At 43.5% G+C, this 21,222-nt stretch overlaps 1 protein-coding gene across 4 annotated transcripts in view; it reads left to right on the plus strand.

Moving 5' to 3' along the window:
* SELP (selectin P) overlaps positions 1 to 20,514 on the plus strand; it is a 33,927-nt gene extending 13,413 nt beyond the window's left edge. Inside the window, exons 7-15 of one of the 4 annotated variants that reach the window (XM_081299776.1) lie at positions 1,535 to 1,720; positions 4,021 to 4,206; positions 7,326 to 7,511; positions 13,775 to 13,984; positions 15,001 to 15,186; positions 16,020 to 16,139; positions 18,223 to 18,253; positions 19,305 to 19,360; positions 19,906 to 20,514. In XM_081299776.1, coding sequence (XP_081155902.1) covers positions 1,535 to 1,720; positions 4,021 to 4,206; positions 7,326 to 7,511; positions 13,775 to 13,984; positions 15,001 to 15,186; positions 16,020 to 16,139; positions 18,223 to 18,253; positions 19,305 to 19,359 — 1,160 coding nt within the window. In that variant the 3' untranslated portion in view covers position 19,360; positions 19,906 to 20,514. Of the gene's footprint in view, positions 1 to 1,534; positions 1,721 to 4,020; positions 4,207 to 7,325; positions 7,512 to 13,774; positions 13,985 to 15,000; positions 15,187 to 15,866; positions 15,994 to 16,019; positions 16,140 to 18,222; positions 18,254 to 19,304; positions 19,361 to 19,905 lie in introns of those variants that run through there. The other 3 variants (XM_081299777.1, XM_081299778.1, XM_081299779.1) reach the window with 3 other exon arrangements.
* Positions 20,515 to 21,222: the final 708 nt, after the last annotated feature.

Genomic DNA, 21,222 nt, shown 5'->3' on the forward strand with positions numbered 1-21,222 from the left:
AAATGGAGCTAAGAATTCTAGTGCCAGACTAGAAAAATAAGAGGCTGATTTACTATGGTGAAAATTAAAAGGTCTTCCCTTTTCCCAAAGCAAGGCACTTTGTGAGGACTAAGTAAATAAAGACTATACCATGAAATAAATATAATGCATTTAGCACAGGGTTGTGCATGAGGTCAGCTTTCATTTCTGCCCCTCTTTTTCACCTTCCTGTCTCATTGGCATATACAAACTTCAGGACAAGGTCCTTATTGTGAGAAAGAGTTAGAGCAGTGGCCATTGGGACAAAGAGAAATTCCCCATCACATCTTTGGAGGCAGCATTTGGCAAAGGAGCAAAGGCTGTGTTTAAAGGAGAGCCCATGATGCAATACTAGGCAATTACATAACACCATGAAACTGCGTTCTGAGCCATTGCCTCACACCCTCGGCTTCTGAGGAAAGGGGTGGTGAGGAGTAGGATCCTGAAGGCTGATTAGTGTGTTCCCAGACCTGCAGAGCCCCGCTTTGGTTCTGCTAGCCACGAGAAGTCAGGGAGATCACTTATCGTTTCTGAGCAACACTTTTCTCATCTGTAAAGCAAGAGAGAGGGCTGGGGATGTGGCTCAAGTGGTAGCGCGCTTGCCTGGCATGCGTGCGGCCCGGGTTCGATCCTCAGCACCACATACCAACAAAGATGTTGTGTCCGCCGAGAACTAAAAAAATAAATATTAAAAATTCTCTCTCTCTCTCTCTCACTCTCTCTCCTCTCTCACTCTCTCTTAAAAAAAAAAAAAGCAAGAGAGAAGTCCTAGGGGACCTTTGATCCTTAAATGCCCTGATTCTGTAAACACCAGAGGTCAAAGCGGAGGGTAAAAGGATAGTCTTTATGCTCTGCCAAACCTCAGGAACTGCATGGAGATGACATTCCTCCAGGGAAGAGCATGAGGAAACGTAAGAATGGAGGTCACTCGGGCCTAACTATACTCAAGAACTCACTTTGGACAGCACACACTTGGCAACTGAAGTATATTAGGATGACATCCTGAGTTCCAGGGACAAAGCCCACTAGGGACCATTGCACTGCGGCAGATCATAGTGTCAATAATAAGCTGTGCTACTTCTGTTTTTTCCTTATAAACCCAATCTTTTCCTGTATCTGCTCTTTTCAGATCCAATAAATATCTAACAAGCACCTATGATGTACCAAGCATGTTCTAGGCTCTGGGATACACCTGACTGCAACCCCAGCCTCTAGGAGACTGTGGTGTGACTCAGGAACAGCATAGGACGGGCTGTGGGAGCAGGTTGGAGGAGCTCTTCCCCCAAGTTAGGGTAGGCAGGGAGGGGGGTGAAGTCTAAGCTGAGACCTGAGGGCAGGTAAGAGTGAGCCAGGGAGGGGGCCTGGGAAAGGCAACTTCCCTTCTGGAAAGGGGAGGATTTGAGGTTCTGACCATCTTGACAATGTAGGTGGGAAAGATGTAGCATCTTCCAAGTCTCTTCTGAAAAAGGACTGGGCCCTTCTGGTACCCAGTTGCAGACAATTTTTTTCCCTTTAGCCCTTGCATGTGAGCCACTGGAGAGTCCTGACCATGGGAGCATGGAGTGCTCCCCATCCTCAAGAGCCTTTCAGTACAACTCCAGCTGTAGCTTCCATTGCACGGAGGGTTTCTTGCTGAGAGGAGCTGATATGGTTCGGTGTGCTGACTTGGGACAGTGGACAGCACCAGCCCCCGTGTGTCAAGGTATTGCAACATCAAAGATTCTTTCTGTGCTTCTCAGGCATTAAAGGCATCAACATCCGCATTTAGCACTGTCATTCCCTCACCACCAGACATTCACTGAGAGCCTACTATGTGCTTGGGCCTCTGTAGTCAGCACTAGGGTTGAAATGGCCAGCAGAGCCAGTCCTGTCATGGCTGTTCATTACAGCACAGTTAAGGTGAGGGCTGCTTTGATTGACACATATGGGGTGGGCTGAGGAGATCAGGGTTAGAGGAAAGGAACAGCGTGAACTGGTGGAGGAACAACGGACAAAGCATTTAGTCCAGTTCTGTCATTGCTGTCAATAAGCTTGGGACTCGTTGAGTTTTCTGTAAAATGTGGATACTGCCATGCGCCTTACCTTCCCCTCTCTCTGGTGGTTAGAGGTACTGCCATCTGCCTTACCTTCCTGTCTCACTAGTAGTTGTGAATTAATGTGTGTAAAAGCAACTTTAAAACTGCATCAGTTTTACAAATATTGAGAAAATGATACTACTTCACAGATCATGTGTCTGTGATCTAATTTGACAAAATGGTCCCCTTTTAATATTTCATGTTTTCAGTGTTCTGCTCTTACATGAAAACTGAGACAAAGAGAGGTCACTGGGGTTGTTTATTTACAAAGGACTCTCAACACAAAGTCATGTTCTGGAAATATAATATTGGCATTTCACTGCCACTTGCTGAGATTTAAGTGAATCCCCTGGGTTTATGTAGACTGTATTTTCAAAATGAGACAGAAGTTTGCAAATGGGCCTTGAAGAGATGTGTACACCCATGTTCACAGAAACATTATTTACAATAGTTACGATGTGGAAGTAAGTCAACTAAGCACTGATAGACGAAGGATAAGCAAAATTGGTATACACAGACAGTGGAATATTATTTAGCTTTGAAAAGGTAGAAAATTCTGACAAATTCTACTATGTGGATGAACTTAAGGATATTACACTAAATGAAATAAGCCAGTCCCCCTGCAACAAGTAATGCATAATTCCACTTCCATAAGTTACTTACAGTAGTCAAAATCAGAGAAAGTAGAACGATAGGGGAGAGAGGGCGAGGAATTAACTGTTCAGTGGGCAGAGTTTCAGCTTGAGATGATGAAAGAGTTCTAGAGATGGACAGTGTGATAATTGCACAACATTGTGAATGTGCTCATATCAATTAACTCTATACTGTTTAAGTGGCAAAGAATGGATTTTATGTTGTATTATTTACTGCAATAAGCATTGAAAGTCAAAGGGAAAGAATGCAATGGAGGAATAGGCAGCCATGCACCATGCTGGTGAGACTTGAGGTGCTGTGAGGTGTTGCGGATGAATGGTTGGAGACAGACGCACAGAGCGTTGGTGCCTAAGAAGGATCATAAAGGATCACAGGAGACATTTCTGCCTCGAGGCATTACCTGTGTCCAATCATCCGGAACAGGCACCTGCAGAGGCAGTCTCAGTAAGCCCCTGGCAGGCATCCTAGTGTTCCCACTCGACAGTTGACAGTCGACAGTGGAGGTCTTCTGCTGCATGGCCTCGAGGATGCTACAGTCATCTATTACTGCCACTGCCACTCTGATGCTGCTGGCAGCCAAGATTTATGGAGCAGTCCCTACGACCTCATTTGGGTTGGCTCCAAGAGGTAGTTAGAGTTATTATTCACATTTTAAAGGCAAAAAAAGACAACAATAGAAGTCGTGTGTTCTCTCCCTATTTGAACATCTATTTTATATGTTAAGATCATGGTATAATTTGACCATGATGATAATTTTTCATTCATTCTGCATTTTTATTTAACATCACATAGTGAGACATTTCCCATATCTTTCCAAAGTGAAAGATGTGATTTTAGGGACCTTTAACATTCTTTTCACAAATCCACTATGATTTATTTTCAACTCCAGATTAGTGGCATTTATACTTGTTTTCAATATTTTGCTCTCGCAAATCCTATCTTGATAAAATGTGTCTCTGAATTAATTTTTCATTATGCATCTTGATTTCCTACTTGGCATCAATTCTTGGGTCCAAGAGTATGATAGTTCAAGCACTATTGATACATATTGCCAAAATGCTGAATAATGTGTTAGTATTCTGCTCAAAACCACTCAGGTGCACTGAAGATGAAAAAAGTGTAAATGGCACTTTTTTCATCTTCCATGTTAAAAAGCCCAATTCAGGAATCCTCGTTCTTGGCACTAAGTGGTCAGGAACTTGTGGTTGGACTCAACGAGTTCCTGGATGCTTCTGCTCCCTGTGCCTTACTGTCTCCATTCCTCGCCCCTTAGCTGTGCAATGCCAAGACCTTCCAGCTCCCCACAGGGCCCAGGTGAACTGCTCCCACCCCTCCGGCAGCTTCAGATACCAGTCAGTCTGCAGCTTCACCTGTGAAGAAGGCTCGCTCCTGGTGGGAGAAGGCGAGCTGCGGTGCTTGGCTACTGGGCACTGGAGTGCTGCTCCCCCAGAATGCCAAGGTAAGAGCACGTCCTCCCAGCCCCTTGGAAGTAAGTCATAGGCAGTGTTCTTAAAAGCTGTGTTTTAGAGTTGGTAACTATGTAGAGTCCTCCTTGAAACAAGATGGAAAATCCTTTTACCCTGTAGCCTAAGGATCCCAAATGCAAATGTCTTCAGAGGCTCAGTGGATAATACAGGTGTCAGGATGTTTGGCAATAGGCCACAGGGAGCAGAATGGCCCTCGCTTACTCCTTGACAGGGCCTTTACCAGCATCTGAAGGCTCCTGTCATGAACACAGCAAACTGTACTCATAGGCTAAAAATAGTACCTGGAAAGAAAACTAGGAGGAAAAAAAAATCAGCTTCTAGGTGTTGGTCTCAAGGCTGATTTGGCATTTTACTCCTAGGCACCATGAGGTGTAATGGTGGCTGCACTGAATAGGTATCTAGCTGCAGATATACCCCAAGATTTGCATAACAGTGGTGAAACAAGATAAAGGGGAGAATTATGGAAGAGGAAGATACCACTTCAGGAACTGGAGGGTTCAGGGTTCTCAGAAGGTGTGCAGATTCAGTGTAATGCACTTGATGTTAAGAAGCCTGGGTACTCGTCATACTTTAACACCCTGATGAAATGCACTGCTCCCAGTCATCTGCAATTTGAAGGGTAGATGCTACTGCTCCCTTGCGCCTTACTCTCTCCATGCCTTCCTTTATCCTCCCCATCCATTTTCTACTCAACATATCCAATTCCTTAGTTACATTTATGGAAAACACATTTTAAAGAGAACTTTACAAAGCAAGATTTTTATTTACAAAAACTACTGAAAAATAAGAACACAGAAAAGTGAAAAATATCCTCTTAAATATCCCTACTGCCCTAAAATAGACATTCTTAACATTCTGGTGTGATTTCCTCCAATATTTTCTCCATTTACCCTGCATCATGCAATTAGTATTTTATGGTGTACATATAATTTCAACAATAAATTTGAATGGATAAAATACAAAATATTTCTGCATTAATAGCCATGCCTTTCCCTTTGCACAGACTTTCATTATCTAAGTGAAAGCAGGCGGATACAGGTTTTTATGAAGAGGAAACCACTTGCTATTCAGTCACAAAAGTTCACGGGTGCTAACACACACACAGCTCACTGTTAAGTTAGGCCACATATTAATGAACTAATTGATATAGAAAGGAATTTAGCAAAATTGAATGTCCTTTGTACCCAGGCACAGAGTATGGCCAGCCCCTGGAGCTGGGTATGGAGAGTGCAAGTGGGCTGTGGCCTTGCCCCTCAGTGCTCCTCTCAGCCACAATGGGACTGGGCATGTTAGAGCCCACACAGCTTGGGGAAGAACTTGGGAGTCCCCAAGGAGGGTCACCACAGTAATCGGGACCTTCTGGGCTACCATGGACTGTGGGCTGTGCAGAGCACAGATTTCAGCCCAGTGCTCCTCACTGCCCTCTCTGTGGGTGCTTCACAGCAGGAGGCTGCAACTCATTTGGCTTCCTGTGACCTTCCAGTTCCCTTCTGCTTTTAGTTCTTTGTTTACTCAACCCAACTCTGTCCTTTTGCGGCTGGGTGCACAAAAGTGAAATACCCCAGGAAGGCAGGGCAGGAAGGTGCCAGGAGGCCTGCAATCCGCAGGCTGTTGCAACTTCAGAGGGGCCTTACCAGAAACTCTCCCTTTTTACTGTCCCCCTCCCCACCACACCCACCCCCCTCCTCAGAAGGCAAAGCCACAGAGTGAAAATGGACTCAAGCGCCCCAGGGCCTCATGGGCACCCCTTCCCTTTGTCCCTGCAGTGTCAGGACTTCTTGACTTGTCTCCCCTGCCCCCCTCACATGCACATAGAACTCAGAAGACTTTTCAAAGGGCAGGAAATCATTAGGCTTTGGACGAGTTGATCAGATGAGAGGTCAAGGAATAAAGGGAAGAGAAAGGAAGAGAAGGTGCTCGAAACCACGCTTTTCGAGTCAGTGGCTGAAAAGTGGCCCTGGGACAGCCACACCACTGTCTCTACTCCAAAGCCACATGATGCTCAACCAGCACAAACAGCAAGGAAGAAACACCCACAACTGTGTGTTCTCTCAGTTTTACCTTTCAACGTCTGCACCTTTAATCTGTGCTTTACAGCTTCCTTAATTGGTAGAGGAACACCTTGACAGCTACATTAAGTGTTTTCACTCTTAATCCTAATAATACTTAATACTAGGAGCTATGTAATACTGTTCTCCCCATTTTAAGATATTGTGATTCAAAGAGGTCAAGTGACTTGCCAAATAAGGACTTGGGTCCTCATCAACCCAAGCAAGACCCTAGCACCACAAACTCTATAAACTGTGGCAAAGAACTGTAAGACCTAATTTAACATTTTCCTAAGTGAATAAGCAATCAATTCTGACTGGTCACTATAGAATGAGACTGTGGGGAAGTGGTGGAATTAGCATTTGCCAGCAGCTGATGAATTATGTGCCTACTTTGTGTCTGTGATTTTTTATTATATTTTAAATTTAATTTTAAAGATGATTTAGTTAACTTCCTACATAGCTAAGGATATCTGCAAGGCAAAGATTATACTTTTTCCTATTTCAAAGATGAAGCAACTGAGGCTCAGAAAGGTCACTGTGCAGAGATACACTACTGATAAGTAACAGAGCCAGGGTCTGGACCCAGATTCCTCCCACCACCACGTTGGGAGAAAAGGAGAAAGCAATTTATCCTGTTTCCTTTTTCCAGTCACTGCCATTGTTTTCTGGGAAGGTCACTAGGTCTACTTCTGATGAAGGTGATCAAGGGAGCAGCACCTCCCCTCCTGTCAGGGGCCACCGAAATGCTCTGCACCACTGTCCTTCAAACACAGCACCCGCTCCCTTTTACAGTCCCTTCCAAAGCTCCTGGGGGCTGAGCATTTCAGAGCCCAAATCAAACAAAAGCTGCTGCTATTTTAGACCTCCACAAACTGAGAAAGCACCAGGAACTCAAACAATCACTTATCCAGACGCTGCCCTGAGTATTCAAGGGGCAACATAGGCACGTGCGCGCGCGCACACACACACACACACACACACACACAGAGATTTCAGGGTGTTGAGTACTAACACAATCTCCTCCTCTGCACCCATGGTAGCCGTTACTTGCTCACCTCTGCTGAGCCCTCAGAATGGAACAATGACCTGTACCCGACCTTTTGGAGAGTCCAGTTATAAAGCCACCTGTCAGTTCATCTGTGATGAGGGATTTTCTTTATCTGGACCTGAAAGGTTGGATTGTACTCCATCTGGACAGTGGACAGGCTCCCCGCCAAGGTGTGAAGGTATGTGCTTAGGTCTTTTCTTACCATTTTCAAATAGCAATATAGAATGGAGAATCATCGAGAATTGTTCTTGAACTAAAACAGCATGTGCTCCACAAAGCCTGGTAATCTAGTCAGTCTCATTCTCTCCCTCCAGTCCCCGAATGTTTAAATAAATTGAGTTAAACATTTCAGATTTATGAAATGTCTCATTCCTTCATAAATGATGTTGCCAGAATTCTGAAAGAAAGAGGAAAGACATTATCATTTCCATTTGGAAGATGAGAAAGAAACAGGCTCAGAAAGGTTAAGTAACCATTAGTAAATAATGAAGCTCAACTGTGTCACTGAAACTCGTTTTCTGCGAATCTTTTTCTGCTATACCAGCATTCATTCTTTCTCACACTCACCTTCACTGGGCACTGCTAAGTCCCAGACACTGAGCACACCCACGGATGGATGTGATTTTGTTCTGGCCTACCAGAACAAAATTACTGTTTTATTACTCACTCCTCCCTCCATGTCTGCATGGATTGCAAACTCCTTGAGGGAAGGAGCTTGCATCCTCATCTTATGCCCCTGTAACAGCGAGACAGAAAACAGTGGATGTGTGATGGACGGCCGAAGCTGACCATTTGCCAGTGAAATTTACTCAAAGCTTTACTGACAGTGAGTGGAATCCTCCAGGGCAAGGTGGAGCTTATCTATGTTCAGCTTCCCAAAGCATCTGGCTGGCTAGCATCTAGCAGGCAGGATGCATGTTCTAAAATAGAAATGCACTGAATTTACTAGGTCACAGCTGCTGCTGAGTTTCAAAAGGTACTGTTGTTCCAATTTAGTGTTCAGTGTAGTCAAGGTAAGTAACGAGACCAGCAATAATAGTTAATATTTATTGCTTGTGTACTGCCAACTATTCATACATGAGCACTCTTAAGTTGGTTATTGTTATCTCCACTTCGAAGATGAGGAAACGGAGGCTTTGAGAGAAGAAGTAGCTGCCAAAGGCACTTAGTTAGGAAACCTAGAGTCAGGATTCACCCAGGCCCAGTCAGAAAACAGGTGTTTTTGCCACCATGCCATGCTGCCACCCAGTGGCAGGCTTCTAAATCCTGGGTCCATGGCTTAATTTACTCTTCATTACACAGGCTACAGTCCTAACCGCTGATCAGGCAAGAGAATATATCAGTAGGAATCCATTAGTATTACATAAAAATGGCTAATATATTATTTATTCCACTTCATGCAATGGGGGATGGGGGTGCCTGATCAGGCAAGAGAATATATCAGTAGGAATCCATTAGTATTACATAAAAAATGGCTAAAATATTATTTATTCCCCTTCATGCAATGAGTACTAATCTCCAAAGACTTATACTACCTCCCACCACACTATCATGTGGCATTAAGAAAGTCTCATCACCTCCAAAGACCTCAGTTTTCTCAATTCCAAAAGAGGAGGAATGTATGAGACCATCTTTGAGGTCTCTTCCCAGGCCATGAATTCTGCAAGGTAAGAAACATAAAATGCTACTGCCTGCTGTCCAAAAGATACACTGCAAGCCCCCTGAGGAATCTAGAATATTCTCGGGGCCAGTATTAGGGCTTGAGCTCGTTCCTTCATTTCTCACTCACATTCGCTTATCTCATTGATGTTTATCACGAGCTCTATTTTACAATATTCCACTTTTAATGATGAAGGATCAAAAATCCCTAAAGCAAACAAAAATCTCACAAAAGTTTCAAATCATCTATGTAACCAAATGGTTGTTAAACCTGTACTCTCTGAAGCCTATTTCCCTTCATTTCTTTCCAGTCCTCTTTCCCTTATAACAGGTGGCATTTGCCTGTCTCCTTATAGCCTTCCCCACCCTGAGTCTAGAACCAAGCGTGAAAGAAACTGCATCTTCAGTCCACAATGGCTCTCAAAATTGTCTACCTTACCTGATCCTGATTCTGAGATCTGGATTTTGTACCTTATTCTCGCCTCATTCTCCAAACATATGTTCTAGATTTAGGCAAATGCTTGGTCTCCTTTCCCCACACAGCTGAGTGCTTGCATTTTTAACCCCTGGCACCATCTCTAGAGTTTCATCTCGCTGCAGAATCCTAGGATACTTCAGAGAGCCCGTTGAGGGTCACCAAGTACAGAGGGGCGCTGGGGTAGATGGAGCTCTCCAATTCTCTTTTTAGAGTGCAATGCAGGATTTCATTTTGGGGGTAGCTTTGAAATGTCTCCATCATAGTTAGAACACCAGTTCCCTGGGTTCCATACTTGGGTTCTGCCTATTTTTCCTAGTTTCTTCCTGGTCCTTGCTCTCCCAGACCTAGAACCCTCTCCACGAACCTAAGTAGTCCTAAGGTTCTTCTGCCGACTCTCACAATTTGTGAGCACTTGTGTGCAGTTGGTGTATCCCTGTATTACTGTCTGTGTAGCCACCTTCCTGGCACAGATGAATCTCTTCTGATCAATAACACTGTTGCTGACCCTCGAACACTAGATTTGGTTCTGAACTTCTACTCCTAACATCCAGCCCCACCATGCTGAGGGACTGGTCCTGGTTCCGCTCTCAGCCCAACCTCTACCTTTATGCCTTGGCCCTGCTTATCCAATTCCTGAAATATGGCAAATGGGTACACTCCAAGCTCTGTCTGGGGGCACGTCTCTATCTGTTTCTTCGATCTCTTCATGAGAGTTCCCGCATTATTTATTTAATCATCTGCTTGTTTGCTTGCTTGTGTTTTAGTCTGGGGTTGGGCCCCCCTATTTTACTCAGGTTGGACTGAAACTCCTGGTCTCAATCCATCCTCCTGTGTAAGCCTCCCATGTAGGTGTGCTCCCACTGCACCCAGATATTTTTAAAGTTTGAGTTTGAGTTTAGAATAGACAACTCTATTACAATTATTATTTAAACTAGATCTTAACTCCAAGAAGTTCTTGAGGCCATATTCATTTTAAGTACAAATAAAAAAAAATAAAAAAGTTAAAAAGTAAAATAAGAAATTGGCTGAATCTGAAATAATATGAATCAGTATGTCTTAAGATAGTGACTAGAGTGCAGTGAATATAATAATTCAAAGAGGCACATGTCACCATGTATAGCCACTTGATGGAGTGCAGGGAAACACCGTGCAGACCCTTCACTGAAGAACTGCCTTGGAAGTCAACGAGAGGGCAGTTAATGAAAGCAACTCTCATCTGTTTTCTACTCTTCTTATAGCTATTGGGCTTTTGCCAATGTTTTGAAACAGGGCCACTTCTTAAAGTCACAAGCAGAGTTTATTCTCCAAGTGAGCCTCTACGCCTACATTGAGCAGCACCCTAGATAACTCCATGAATTTAATGGAGCTGTGTCCGCTGTGTGCCCACCAGATGCAAGATCTGAGTTGGGCTTCCAGGTGCCTTACCAATGCTGCCCTCAAACAGGAAAGCCTGAATCCTTGCATGGTTCGAGAAGTCAAACCCTTGAGGCCATCTAAAGGGCTTGAGTTTGACAATGTGACTTTTACCTGAGAAGGTTCAGAGACTTCCATGGATGGAAAAGGTTGGAACTGCCACATTGGCAGAGCAAGACTGACAAAGCTAAAACCAAAGCAATGATCCCTAAGTAGATTAATTCTGTAGAAATTCTCATTTTAGATGCTCAGTCACTTTATTCAATTTTTTAAAATAGTAACTTCTTGTATTATTTTCAAATCAGACAAAAAACACACAACCTTATAAGAATTAGTCTAAATTAAAGTATACCCATTAACTTACTCATTTAGTCAACAAAAATTTTTAGAACTCTCTCCCATGTGCCAGGCCTTGTTTCCAGGGGCAAAGAATTAGAAGAACCTACACAGCCCCTGCTGTGCTGAAGCTTACATGGTGTATATTTCTGGGCTTAAAGATGTAATCATGGGAGATGCTGAGAAAGTAGGTTAATGAAAATGTTCACAGATGACTTTCACCTGGAACTTACAGTAGGTATGTTTAGTAAATGTCTGGTGAGTGGAATTGATGGGCCAGACATGGGGTTGTTAATTACTACATCAGATTGTTGAATCTGAGAACCCTGGACTGAAATTCACTGTTTGTTTCAAAGGATCCCTGCAATAAGGACCCACCATCTTCCAGTGCATGACCCATTACTGCAGAACACATGGACCAACATGAAAAGGCCAAAAGTCATACCCAGAGTTCTGATGCTATCCTGCAGACACTTAAGTTAGCCAGTGTACCTGCCCAGTGAAACCCCACCCCACTCCCTTTTCCATGGAACAGCACAAAGGACTTGAAGAGGGATTTTAAAATCAGAATAGCTAAGTAAAATGAGCCTAACCGGACCAAGGATTCAAAGAAAGAACACTCAGTTTGTCAACAATTCAATATTCATTGATAAGTCATAGTTTGTCAGATAATTTAATGAGAAAAAAAACAATGCTGAGAGAAAGACATAACTGCAATAATTTATGAAAACAATTTGGGGAGGAAATTGTAGTGAACAAACTAGAAATTTGTGTATTCATCCACTGGGCATATGGTTATTGAGCACCAAGTCTTGGGATCCTGCAGTAGAGACAAGGACAGGTGGTTAGGGGGTATTGGAAGCTTTCTGTACATAGAAGAGGACACAGCTGTCAGGACATGAGAGTGCATGAGTTCAAGCAGAAAGCCGATGAGTCTGAGGAGAGTGCACACTGCGTTCAGCAACAGCTGCAGAGAAGCCGCGGAGTCGGATTCTGGAGGACTGTGGGATTTTAATCAGTGGAAATGGAAAGAAATTGAGAGCAGTGTAAGCCAAGAACCAGAGCAAAATCACACCAGGTCAGGTTTGGAATGCCCAGAACTTAGCTGTCTTGAGGGGGATTCTGCACTTCCCACTGCTATGGAACCGCGGCATAAAAAATCAAGCTGGGGATTCAAATAGAGGACATGGTTTGAGGAGGAAGGTGATCCTTGCAGTTTTAGATGTACTGAATTTGAAGAGATGACAGGATATTCTAAGAGGAGTTGTCTTAGGCAGGAAGACGGTAGAAACAATCCTGGAGTGCACCCACCCAGATAGATAGTGGGAGCCAGAGGAGGCTCTGTGGTCTCCGGAGCGAGGCTGTGGACAAAGGAGGATGAAATTGTGAGCTCTCTGTGCCCTCTACATATCCTCTGCTCTGAAAGCCCACTGTCCCTCCCACTGCCCTGTGTAGTTGGAATGAGTGGCCTAGCCAAACACCTGGAATACAGTAAGTGGTAAATAAATACTTATTGAATATATGGATGGAGCACAGAACTTCTGAGTGCATTTGGTGATAGTGTCATTCTTGGCTTGGTACTCCAGCCCTCAAGTGCCCAAAACTCTTTGTCCCCCAGCAAGGCAGCCTCGACTATTCTCACACTCACAGAGAACTCGGTGTTAGCTCCCCCTGCTGTTTCTCATGTAACAAGGGCTTTGGGTTAGAGGGATCAGGTAGCTTAGAGTGCACATCTTCTGGAAGAAGGTCAGCACATCCCCCATGCTGCAAAGGTAAAAACAGATACTTGCTGGGACACTTCCATGTCGGGAGTATCCCCCACAATGATAACACACATGTGGCTCTCATAGGTGGCAGGTGCGTATTACACATCATTTGGGTTTAGCAAACACAACCCATGGGTTAAAATAATGTCTAAGGAGTGACAGGATTGTTTATGCTTATAAATAAAAGATATACTGATGCTTCTGTAGAAATCATGTTTTATACGGTATTTAGCCTTGTATTCCAAAAGGGCTTCGCTGAGCAAACCAAGTGGTGCCCATTACTTCATTGCCAAGAGTACAAGGGCTGCTGTTACCAGTCCAGTTTTGCAAATCAAGAAACTGAGGTACAGAGAAGTTAGTCATCTTCTTGCCACATAGCAAGTGGCAAAACCAGTGGCATCTCCTTTCATGTTGACCTTTGACCAGAGAACAATATCACCTCTCAGTAAAGCAGAGGAAGGCATACAACTGGCCCATGTGCGTTTAGCCTACTGAATTGCTACTTCTGCAACAACTCTTCTGCTGATTCCCTTTTCTCAAAATTGTTAATAGTGACCCCGCCCCCCCCCTTTCTTCTTGTGTAGGAGAATCATCTCTTCAGGGGCACTTGTAAACAATTTTCCTCTTCTGCTTTCCACACCTGAGGTTAATCACTTTAACTTCCTTACAGACATCAGTAGTGCCTCCCCCATGGTGAAAGGAGTGGGGGGCAGTTTCCATGTCAGCCTTAACTCTGACATGCTGCTTTTAACTGAGAGCTCTCTAAATTGAAATACCCTCTCAACACAGGTGTAGCATCAGTCTCTACCTCCAAGGTTCGATGCCCAGCCCTTGTTGCTTCTGGGCAGGGAACAATGACCTGCAGACATCCTGGGGAAAACTTTGGCTTGGACACGACTTGCTACTTTGGATGCAAAGCTGGATTCACACTCACAGGAGACAGCACCCTCAAGTGCAAGCCTTCAGGACAATGGACAGCAGTAACCCCAGCCTGTAGAGGTAAAGTGAAAAGCAGCAGGAGGTTCTGATGCTATCCTGCAGGCACTTAAGTTAGCCAGTGTACCTGCCCCAGCAGCCACTGCATGGGTGGAGTCCTCCATGAATTCCACACCCATCCAGTCAGCTGCACTGCGCCACACGCACATCTCTGCCCTTCCTCCTCATGATGCAGCTAATGCCCTGGTTCTCAAAGCTCTAAGGAGGAAACAAGCACAGATGTGTTAGAAACTAGAAGAATGCTAAGAATAAAACCAGCTGTATGATTTGTGAAACATAAGCTACAGTGTTTTTAGGTGACAGGATAAACACCTAGTATTTCCATAATAATTGGAATCTAGACAGTTACACCTATGTGATACTTCCTGGAGAGCTGTCACCCCATAAAGGAAGCTTAAAGTTTTATATCCCTTTCATCTTTACATCTCCCACAAAGCACAACACAGAGCTCTACAAATATCAGTACTGCCAATAATATTTACTTAAATTAGATATAATTCCTGAGCTTCCGTTTTCCATTCCATAAGTTAGAAAAAAGAACGTGAAATTCCCTGAAAAAATAGTTTAAAGAGGATGATGGCCTCTACTTTCAAACTTCCAGCATCTACTATGGAAATAAACAAACTTCCAGTTCTAGCTGCACTGAGTGCTCATTAAGTATTTTAATAAGTACATGCTGACCTGCCAGTTTACCATTAGAGTACTAATAATAACACTTAAAATAGTATTTTTGAGAGAAAAAAATTGCAAATAGTATTTTTGGAGGCAAAGTCAACCCCTTAGCAGATGTTTATTGGATGCTGCTGGCCCCTCCTTGTTCTTTGGCTAGCATTCTCTGAGGGGATACTTAGCATTGTGTGATATTGGAAGAGTGGGCGGGAGTGTGAAGTGGCTGATCTGCTTCTGACCTTTTCATAGTCTACTATCTACTGGCAATGCTAGTCAGGGTACAGATGAAACCATGATCTCATTCACCATCATTCTTCATGCTGTTTCTCCTCCTTCTTCTTTTCCTGCAGCCATCAAATGCTCAGAACTACATATCAACAAGCCAACAGTGATGAACTGTTCCAACCCCTGGGGGAATTTCAGCTATGGGTCAACCTGCACCTTCCATTGTCCAGAGGGTCATTTACTTAATGGCTCTGCCAGAGCAGCATGCCAAGAGAATGGACACTGGTCAGCTACCACACCAACCTGCCAAGGTACATTTTTCATATGGTTTAGGAAGTCTTCTCAATATGAAAAACAAATCAGTATTTCTTCTCTCTATATCTGTCACAGTTGTCCTCCTTTCTGTCACAAGGTTTCCCCTTGCTTGATAAAGGTTTCAAAATGAGTCAGACAGAATCTCCTTGCTTTATGTAGAGCAGTGGGAATTAAATTCAGTGACTCTGTGTACATAACTGCCACTCCTTTTCAGGGCTCAGATTTGTGAAATAAGTTCCCTTGCTTACTTGTAATCTCTACTAACATATCTTGAAGTTTCAAAATATGTTAATCATGCAGATTCTGGTTTATTACCTCAGAAGAATTTTGTTTACCACTTACCTCTAGAAATATCACAGATCTTAATTATGCTCCACCTGTTTGCAAGCTTCAATTCAGCTCCAAGTTTCTCCCCTGCTTTTTCCCTAGCAGCTTATTCTGATTACTTTCTGCTGCATTTCTGAATTTTTGATGGCCAAAAAAAATTCCCCATGGCTCATTTTATTTACTCAAACTTCCATGTGTGGGCCCCTTGCATCTACAATGTCTTTCCTTTTATTAGGTCTTCTTCTGAATGCTTTGAAATTACATTTAATATTTAAGTCTTAGGAATATGATCCTGTGTGCTTCCCACTCTCTGACCATGGCTTTCTGACTTCCATATCTCCTTTCACAGCAGGCTGTCAGCACTGGCAGGTCTTTGGATGATCCAAGAACATCTTAGAGTTCTTGGGACCCTTTGAAGAGAACAACTGGCCTTTTGCACAGAGCACTTCTCATATCTTGCATGTGCATGTTTTTTGTTTTTGTTTTTGTTTTTGTTTTGCAGAGGGGCCATTGACTGTCCAGGAGGCCCTGACTTACTTTGGTGGAGCTGTGGCTTCTACAATAGGTCTGGTCATGGGTGGGACACTCTTGGCTCTGCTGAGAAAGCGTCTCAGAAAGAAAGGTAAATAAGAACGAGTTTTCTTCTTGCTTTCTTCTTTCATGTGATTTTGGATGGGGTGGTGAAGCCACCATTTCAATAGTTCATGTTTGGAAACATTTAATTAAAAGAAGGCAGAGATAACTTAGTGATCCTGAGAACTGACTGTCCAGCAAAATCACCTGGAGAAATTTACCAAATGCTGATGTTCCCACAGGGAGACTTGGGCATGAGCCTATAAATCTGAAGTTTTCAAAAGCCCTCCTTCAAAATTCTGAGGAGGCAGTTTTGCAGTTCAGCATTTGCAATCACAAAACCAAATTTTAAAATTGTCATGTCAGCTTCCTTCACTCATTCCTTTATGTGACAGTCATTTACAGTCTGTTAGGCACTGTAATGAGGGTCCCTGGTATTAATTAAGGTTGCTATACCTGGTAGGTAGCCCATTCTGTGTTCCGGTGATAGGCTGCTTGTGTTTTGTTCTCACACATGTCCCCCACTTGAGTCTGTGTGTTTGGTCAATACTCACAGACTCAAGTGGGGTACATGTGTGAGAACAAAAACAGCAGCCTATCACCGGAACACAGAATGGGCTTCCTAAACCAGACTGGGGGTCAGAGAAGCTTGCTCAAGCTTAGCTTTGAAGAACAAATCGGAGGAATTTGATGAAGGGGGAAAATGGATATAGAGCTCCAGGAGAAAAAGTGGCACATGGCAAGATGTGAAAGGGAGGATACCTGGGAAAATGGTGTGTAGTTGCCAGTGTGCCTGAGTCCAGAGGGGCTTACAGAGGAGACAGGAAATGAAGTATGAGCCTGTGGAGCAGCTGCTTTATTAGCCCCTGGCACAGGGAGCTAGGATGTCTGCATTTTCTTCTAAGAACTCGTGGAGTCTATGCAGGACTTAAGCAGGGAAGTGGCCAAAGGGATGAAGACTGTAAGGGAAACTCTTCAGCAGACAGAGAAGTATAACCTGGGAATAAAAGAGGGAACAGCCCATCTCTTTAAGAGTTAAAATTTGTCGTGACATGTGCCTGCACATGGTTACATAAACTTGTCTAATAGGGATCTTTGCTATTGCTCCTCATAGACAGTAGTGCGAAGCACCAAAGGTCAACTGAAGCTCAGATCCAGGTAACTGGAAGCAGCTATGTTGAAACCTCAGCTGATGTTGAAGCTCTCATTGCATCGAGGAGTTTCAACACCTATTCCTAACTTGCTGCCTCCTCACATTCAAAAAGCTACCCTTGCCATGAGCTGTTTTTCCAAAGCTCCTTCACATTCTCTCCTGTAAATGACTAAGATGATAGACAAAGGATAATGCTCTGCTTAAAGACCATAAAGGTATACCAAGAGCTACAACCAATCCCTCCAAGCAAACTGTGTTTGATCAGATCAAGACGGCAGAGGCAAGAGCTCCTGGCAGCTAGATCCTAGTCTCCATGACCACAGGAATCATAGTATTTCCTCCTGCTTTTCCCCACCAATTCATTCTCTAGAGACATTTCTAGGTTGGAAAGGGACCACCAACCCCTTATCCTCCTGTATCTTTGATAATATACAAATTCGCCTGTTTGGGATGGGAGTTTTTTCCCTGGTCTTATCCTAATTTGGTTTCATGCTTCTGGATATTCCATGACCAGGTAACAGGTGAATACCACAGCCACATATGAAGAGGCGACTGCCAGAGGCTGTGGTTTGGACTAAGGCCAGAAGTACCTGATCACATAAGTGACAGCGAGGGGAAACCCCCACTGCCCCGTGTGATGGGTTTGTGTGATCCCAGCTGGGATCCTCAGGATGCAGCAACAGGAGTCCCGCTAGGGTCAAGAGGCTGAAGGCCTCAGAGGCTTGAGGAGCTTTTCTTAACTGAAAGGCAAGAGGAAGAAGGTGAGAGGACTCTGGAGTTAAATACTGTGAAATATGGAATTTAGCCTAAAGCAGGTCCTCTCTCTCCAGTAGTTGCTCCCAATGCGCCTCAGAATGAGTCCACCTGAAAGTCATTCTACTGACTCTCCCCAGTCATTGCCATCACTAAAGACTGTCCTTCATCTCGATTCTGTTTTTTCCTTTTAAACCAATCATTTGTGTTTTCCCACTTATTTCAGATGACGGGAAATGCCCCCTGAACCCTCAAAGGTGAGATGGAAATGTTCTTTGACTGAGTGGATTTTGTTAGTTTGACTTTCTGATTTGTGTCAGGAAGATCACACATAATGGCTGCCACCTTTGTATAAAAAATCTTTTGCTGTGTCCTCCTGACTATCCTGAAGTAAGATACACAGATAATATATGCCGGCCACACTCCATGCTTTTAAAGTCAGCAAAAGTCCTAATTCTCCTAATAAAGGAGAATAAAAGAGAAGGTGGTCATAGTAGAAACCAAATGCTAAAGCTAAGGTGCCCCAAGGCCATCAGAGCTTGTGCTTCCTATAGTGTCACTAAGAAGCATCAGCTGGGGAGCTGGGCTGGTGGAATGCTGTATCAGGGACTCAGCATCAGAGGCATGGCCAACACAGACCTGATGTTTCAAAGTAGCAAACAATCATGGTAGAGTTGCACAACCTACTGTTTGATGTTTTGTTCAATGATCTTCCCTTAATTCACATGGCAACTGCATTGTAAAAGATGCAAGAAATGCTACATATTTATATGTAAGTCTGTAAGTTCCAGGCTCAAAGATATCTGGCCTATATGAATGTCGAGTAGACATTCCAAAGCTGTGTGCGATGTATGACAATTCTCTTATATCTTGTACCTGTTTGGACATTTCAGCACCCTGACCCAGGCCTACTACGTCAGTAGAACTTCTGATCATTATGAAATAAAAAAGACACCCCTAGGGGGCAGTATCACCATTCTTTGAAAACTAATGCTAGATTATCAATTTATCAAAGCTCAGAATTTTGTAACTATTTCTTCTCAACAAGAAGGGGGTACAGCCCCTTAGAGGGCACAGCAGAAATTCTGCACATAAAGCATCAACAGTAACAGAGTAAAATGCAATGCAAATTATCTAGAGCTGTTAAATGAGATCTCTAAAATTGCTTTAGCATTTTTTTTCCTCTTATTACAACAGACAGAATTTCAGGGGCGGACTAGTAATGCAAGGTTTATGTAGACAATATGTGCAGGACTGTTGAGGACTAAGCATTACATGGCAGGTCATCCTTGTGTTTCTGTTCTTTAGCCACCTAGGAACATATGGAGTTTTTACAAATGCTGCATTTGACCCGAACCCTTAAGGTAAGTTAAGGGTTGATAAGTTAAGAAGATATTTTTGAAGGAATAGAATAATTTGGGAAAATGGAAGAATAAAAACCTTGATTTCCTATATATAATCAAGTAATACATCTTAAGCAGGTATTGAATCTTCAGGCCATGAAGGAGATCGTATTAGCGATGGAAGGCAGGTGTGTCAGTGGAGCAACTGTAGTGGGGGAGTCATCAAGCCTTTCCATAACCTCCAGGATAGAAGTGCTCCAGCAGTATGTTCCTTACTCCAGGAATGTGACAGTATTGTTGTTGGCTGCTAGGTGTATTGATTGACACTGTGGCTGCTCCCTGACAATCTCCTCTGTTACTTGCTGGGAAAACGGAAACTGCTACCACTCTTTTCCAGAGCAGCACAGTAATAGCTGAGTTTCTTAAGGAAAGTAGCCTTGAGCAGAAAATCTGCAATCTAGAAATAGAAGATTGTCTTGAGCCTCAGAGGAGAGATATGATGAAAGATTTCTTTTATTTTTTAAAGGAAAAATACTGATTTTGATTTCTTTTAATCTCATTTTCAGAGGCCTATCTCCCAACCTCTCAGGATCCTAGTTGGTGAACATGGAGCTTCCTGCTAAACTTGACTTTAACTGTAGCACAGTTGTGGCAGTTTTCTGTTACCCCCTGGATAAGGGCATGGACTCTCCTTTAGACCAACTCTGGACCAGAGCAGAGGACTGTGCCATGTTCTGACCTCCCCATTACCCGCTTCCTGCTCCACCTCTGCTCTTCCTCCAACACAAGCTGCTGACGCCAAGAGCAAATGTTTGTGCTGTGGTCTGTGGACTTGAACATGGCTGTCACTGGAAATACCAGCTAATCAAAGAGACCAGAGTGTTTGACTCACCAGGAGACCAGACTGGAGAAATGAAAATACCCCTTTATTTGGGGGTTAAGGAAGGCTTCTCTGCAGTGTTGGAAGCCAGGCACATCTCTGACTTCAGGAAACCCCAGCAGGATCTCCCAGAAACTCCAGTGGTTGCTGTCAATGAGGAGCCTTAGACCTCTGCTGCTGAGGTTTCCAGAGAAACCTGGGATGGTACCCAAGGCTATAGAAGACCAAGAATCAGAACAGGAAGCTCCATCTCACTGTAGATCTTATCAAAGGACCCAAAGACCAATTAAATGGATTTGCCCCCAAATGCCATGTTCCTTTGTTTGATGTTTTGTTCAATAAGGTCTGTATACATCACTCTGTTGGCACCAGTTGTCCTAATTACAGCTCCACCTGTAATGAGCTGGCAAATACATACATCACACTCCCTGGTCCAAGAGAAAATCAGAGAAACAGAAAGTCTCCATTACCTTAATGTTTCACAGGAAAGAATGAATGTGTTTTACCTGTTCTTTAAATCACATGTTTAATAAGTGGGTCAGTGAAAGTTATATAATGTTTATCCAGAATTGATGCAAAAGTTAGAGAGCCAAGCACTGTAGTTGTCTTGTCATGGTGAAATGTAACCCAATGACTACATCATATAGACTGGGTACATATAAGCAAATATTTCTCAGTCATACTGCCTTTGGCATCCATAACTGCTTCTTGTTTGTCTATCACTAGGCTAGGTATTATATGTCACTGGTCTTTCCTGAGTCAGAATCTGCGCTTTGTGAAAGTCACTAGGGAATCCTAATTCTCTCTTGACTTTGGGAATCACTGGTTCACAAATCAAATGTACAGAAGTGTAAGACCTGGAGCACTTATAACCTAGTTGGGGTACAACAGAAACCCACACAGTATAATACAAGGTGAACAACAGAAGTGTATTATTTGAATGGTGGTGTAGGAGTTCATAAAATAAAAAAGTCAAATTTGAGTCCACCATCAGGGGGACAGG

The sequence above is a fragment of the Spermophilus citellus genome (assembly GCF_964194105.1).
Source record: "Spermophilus citellus genome assembly, chromosome: 6".
In the NCBI taxonomy this organism is placed as follows: Eukaryota; Metazoa; Chordata; class Mammalia; order Rodentia; family Sciuridae; genus Spermophilus; species Spermophilus citellus.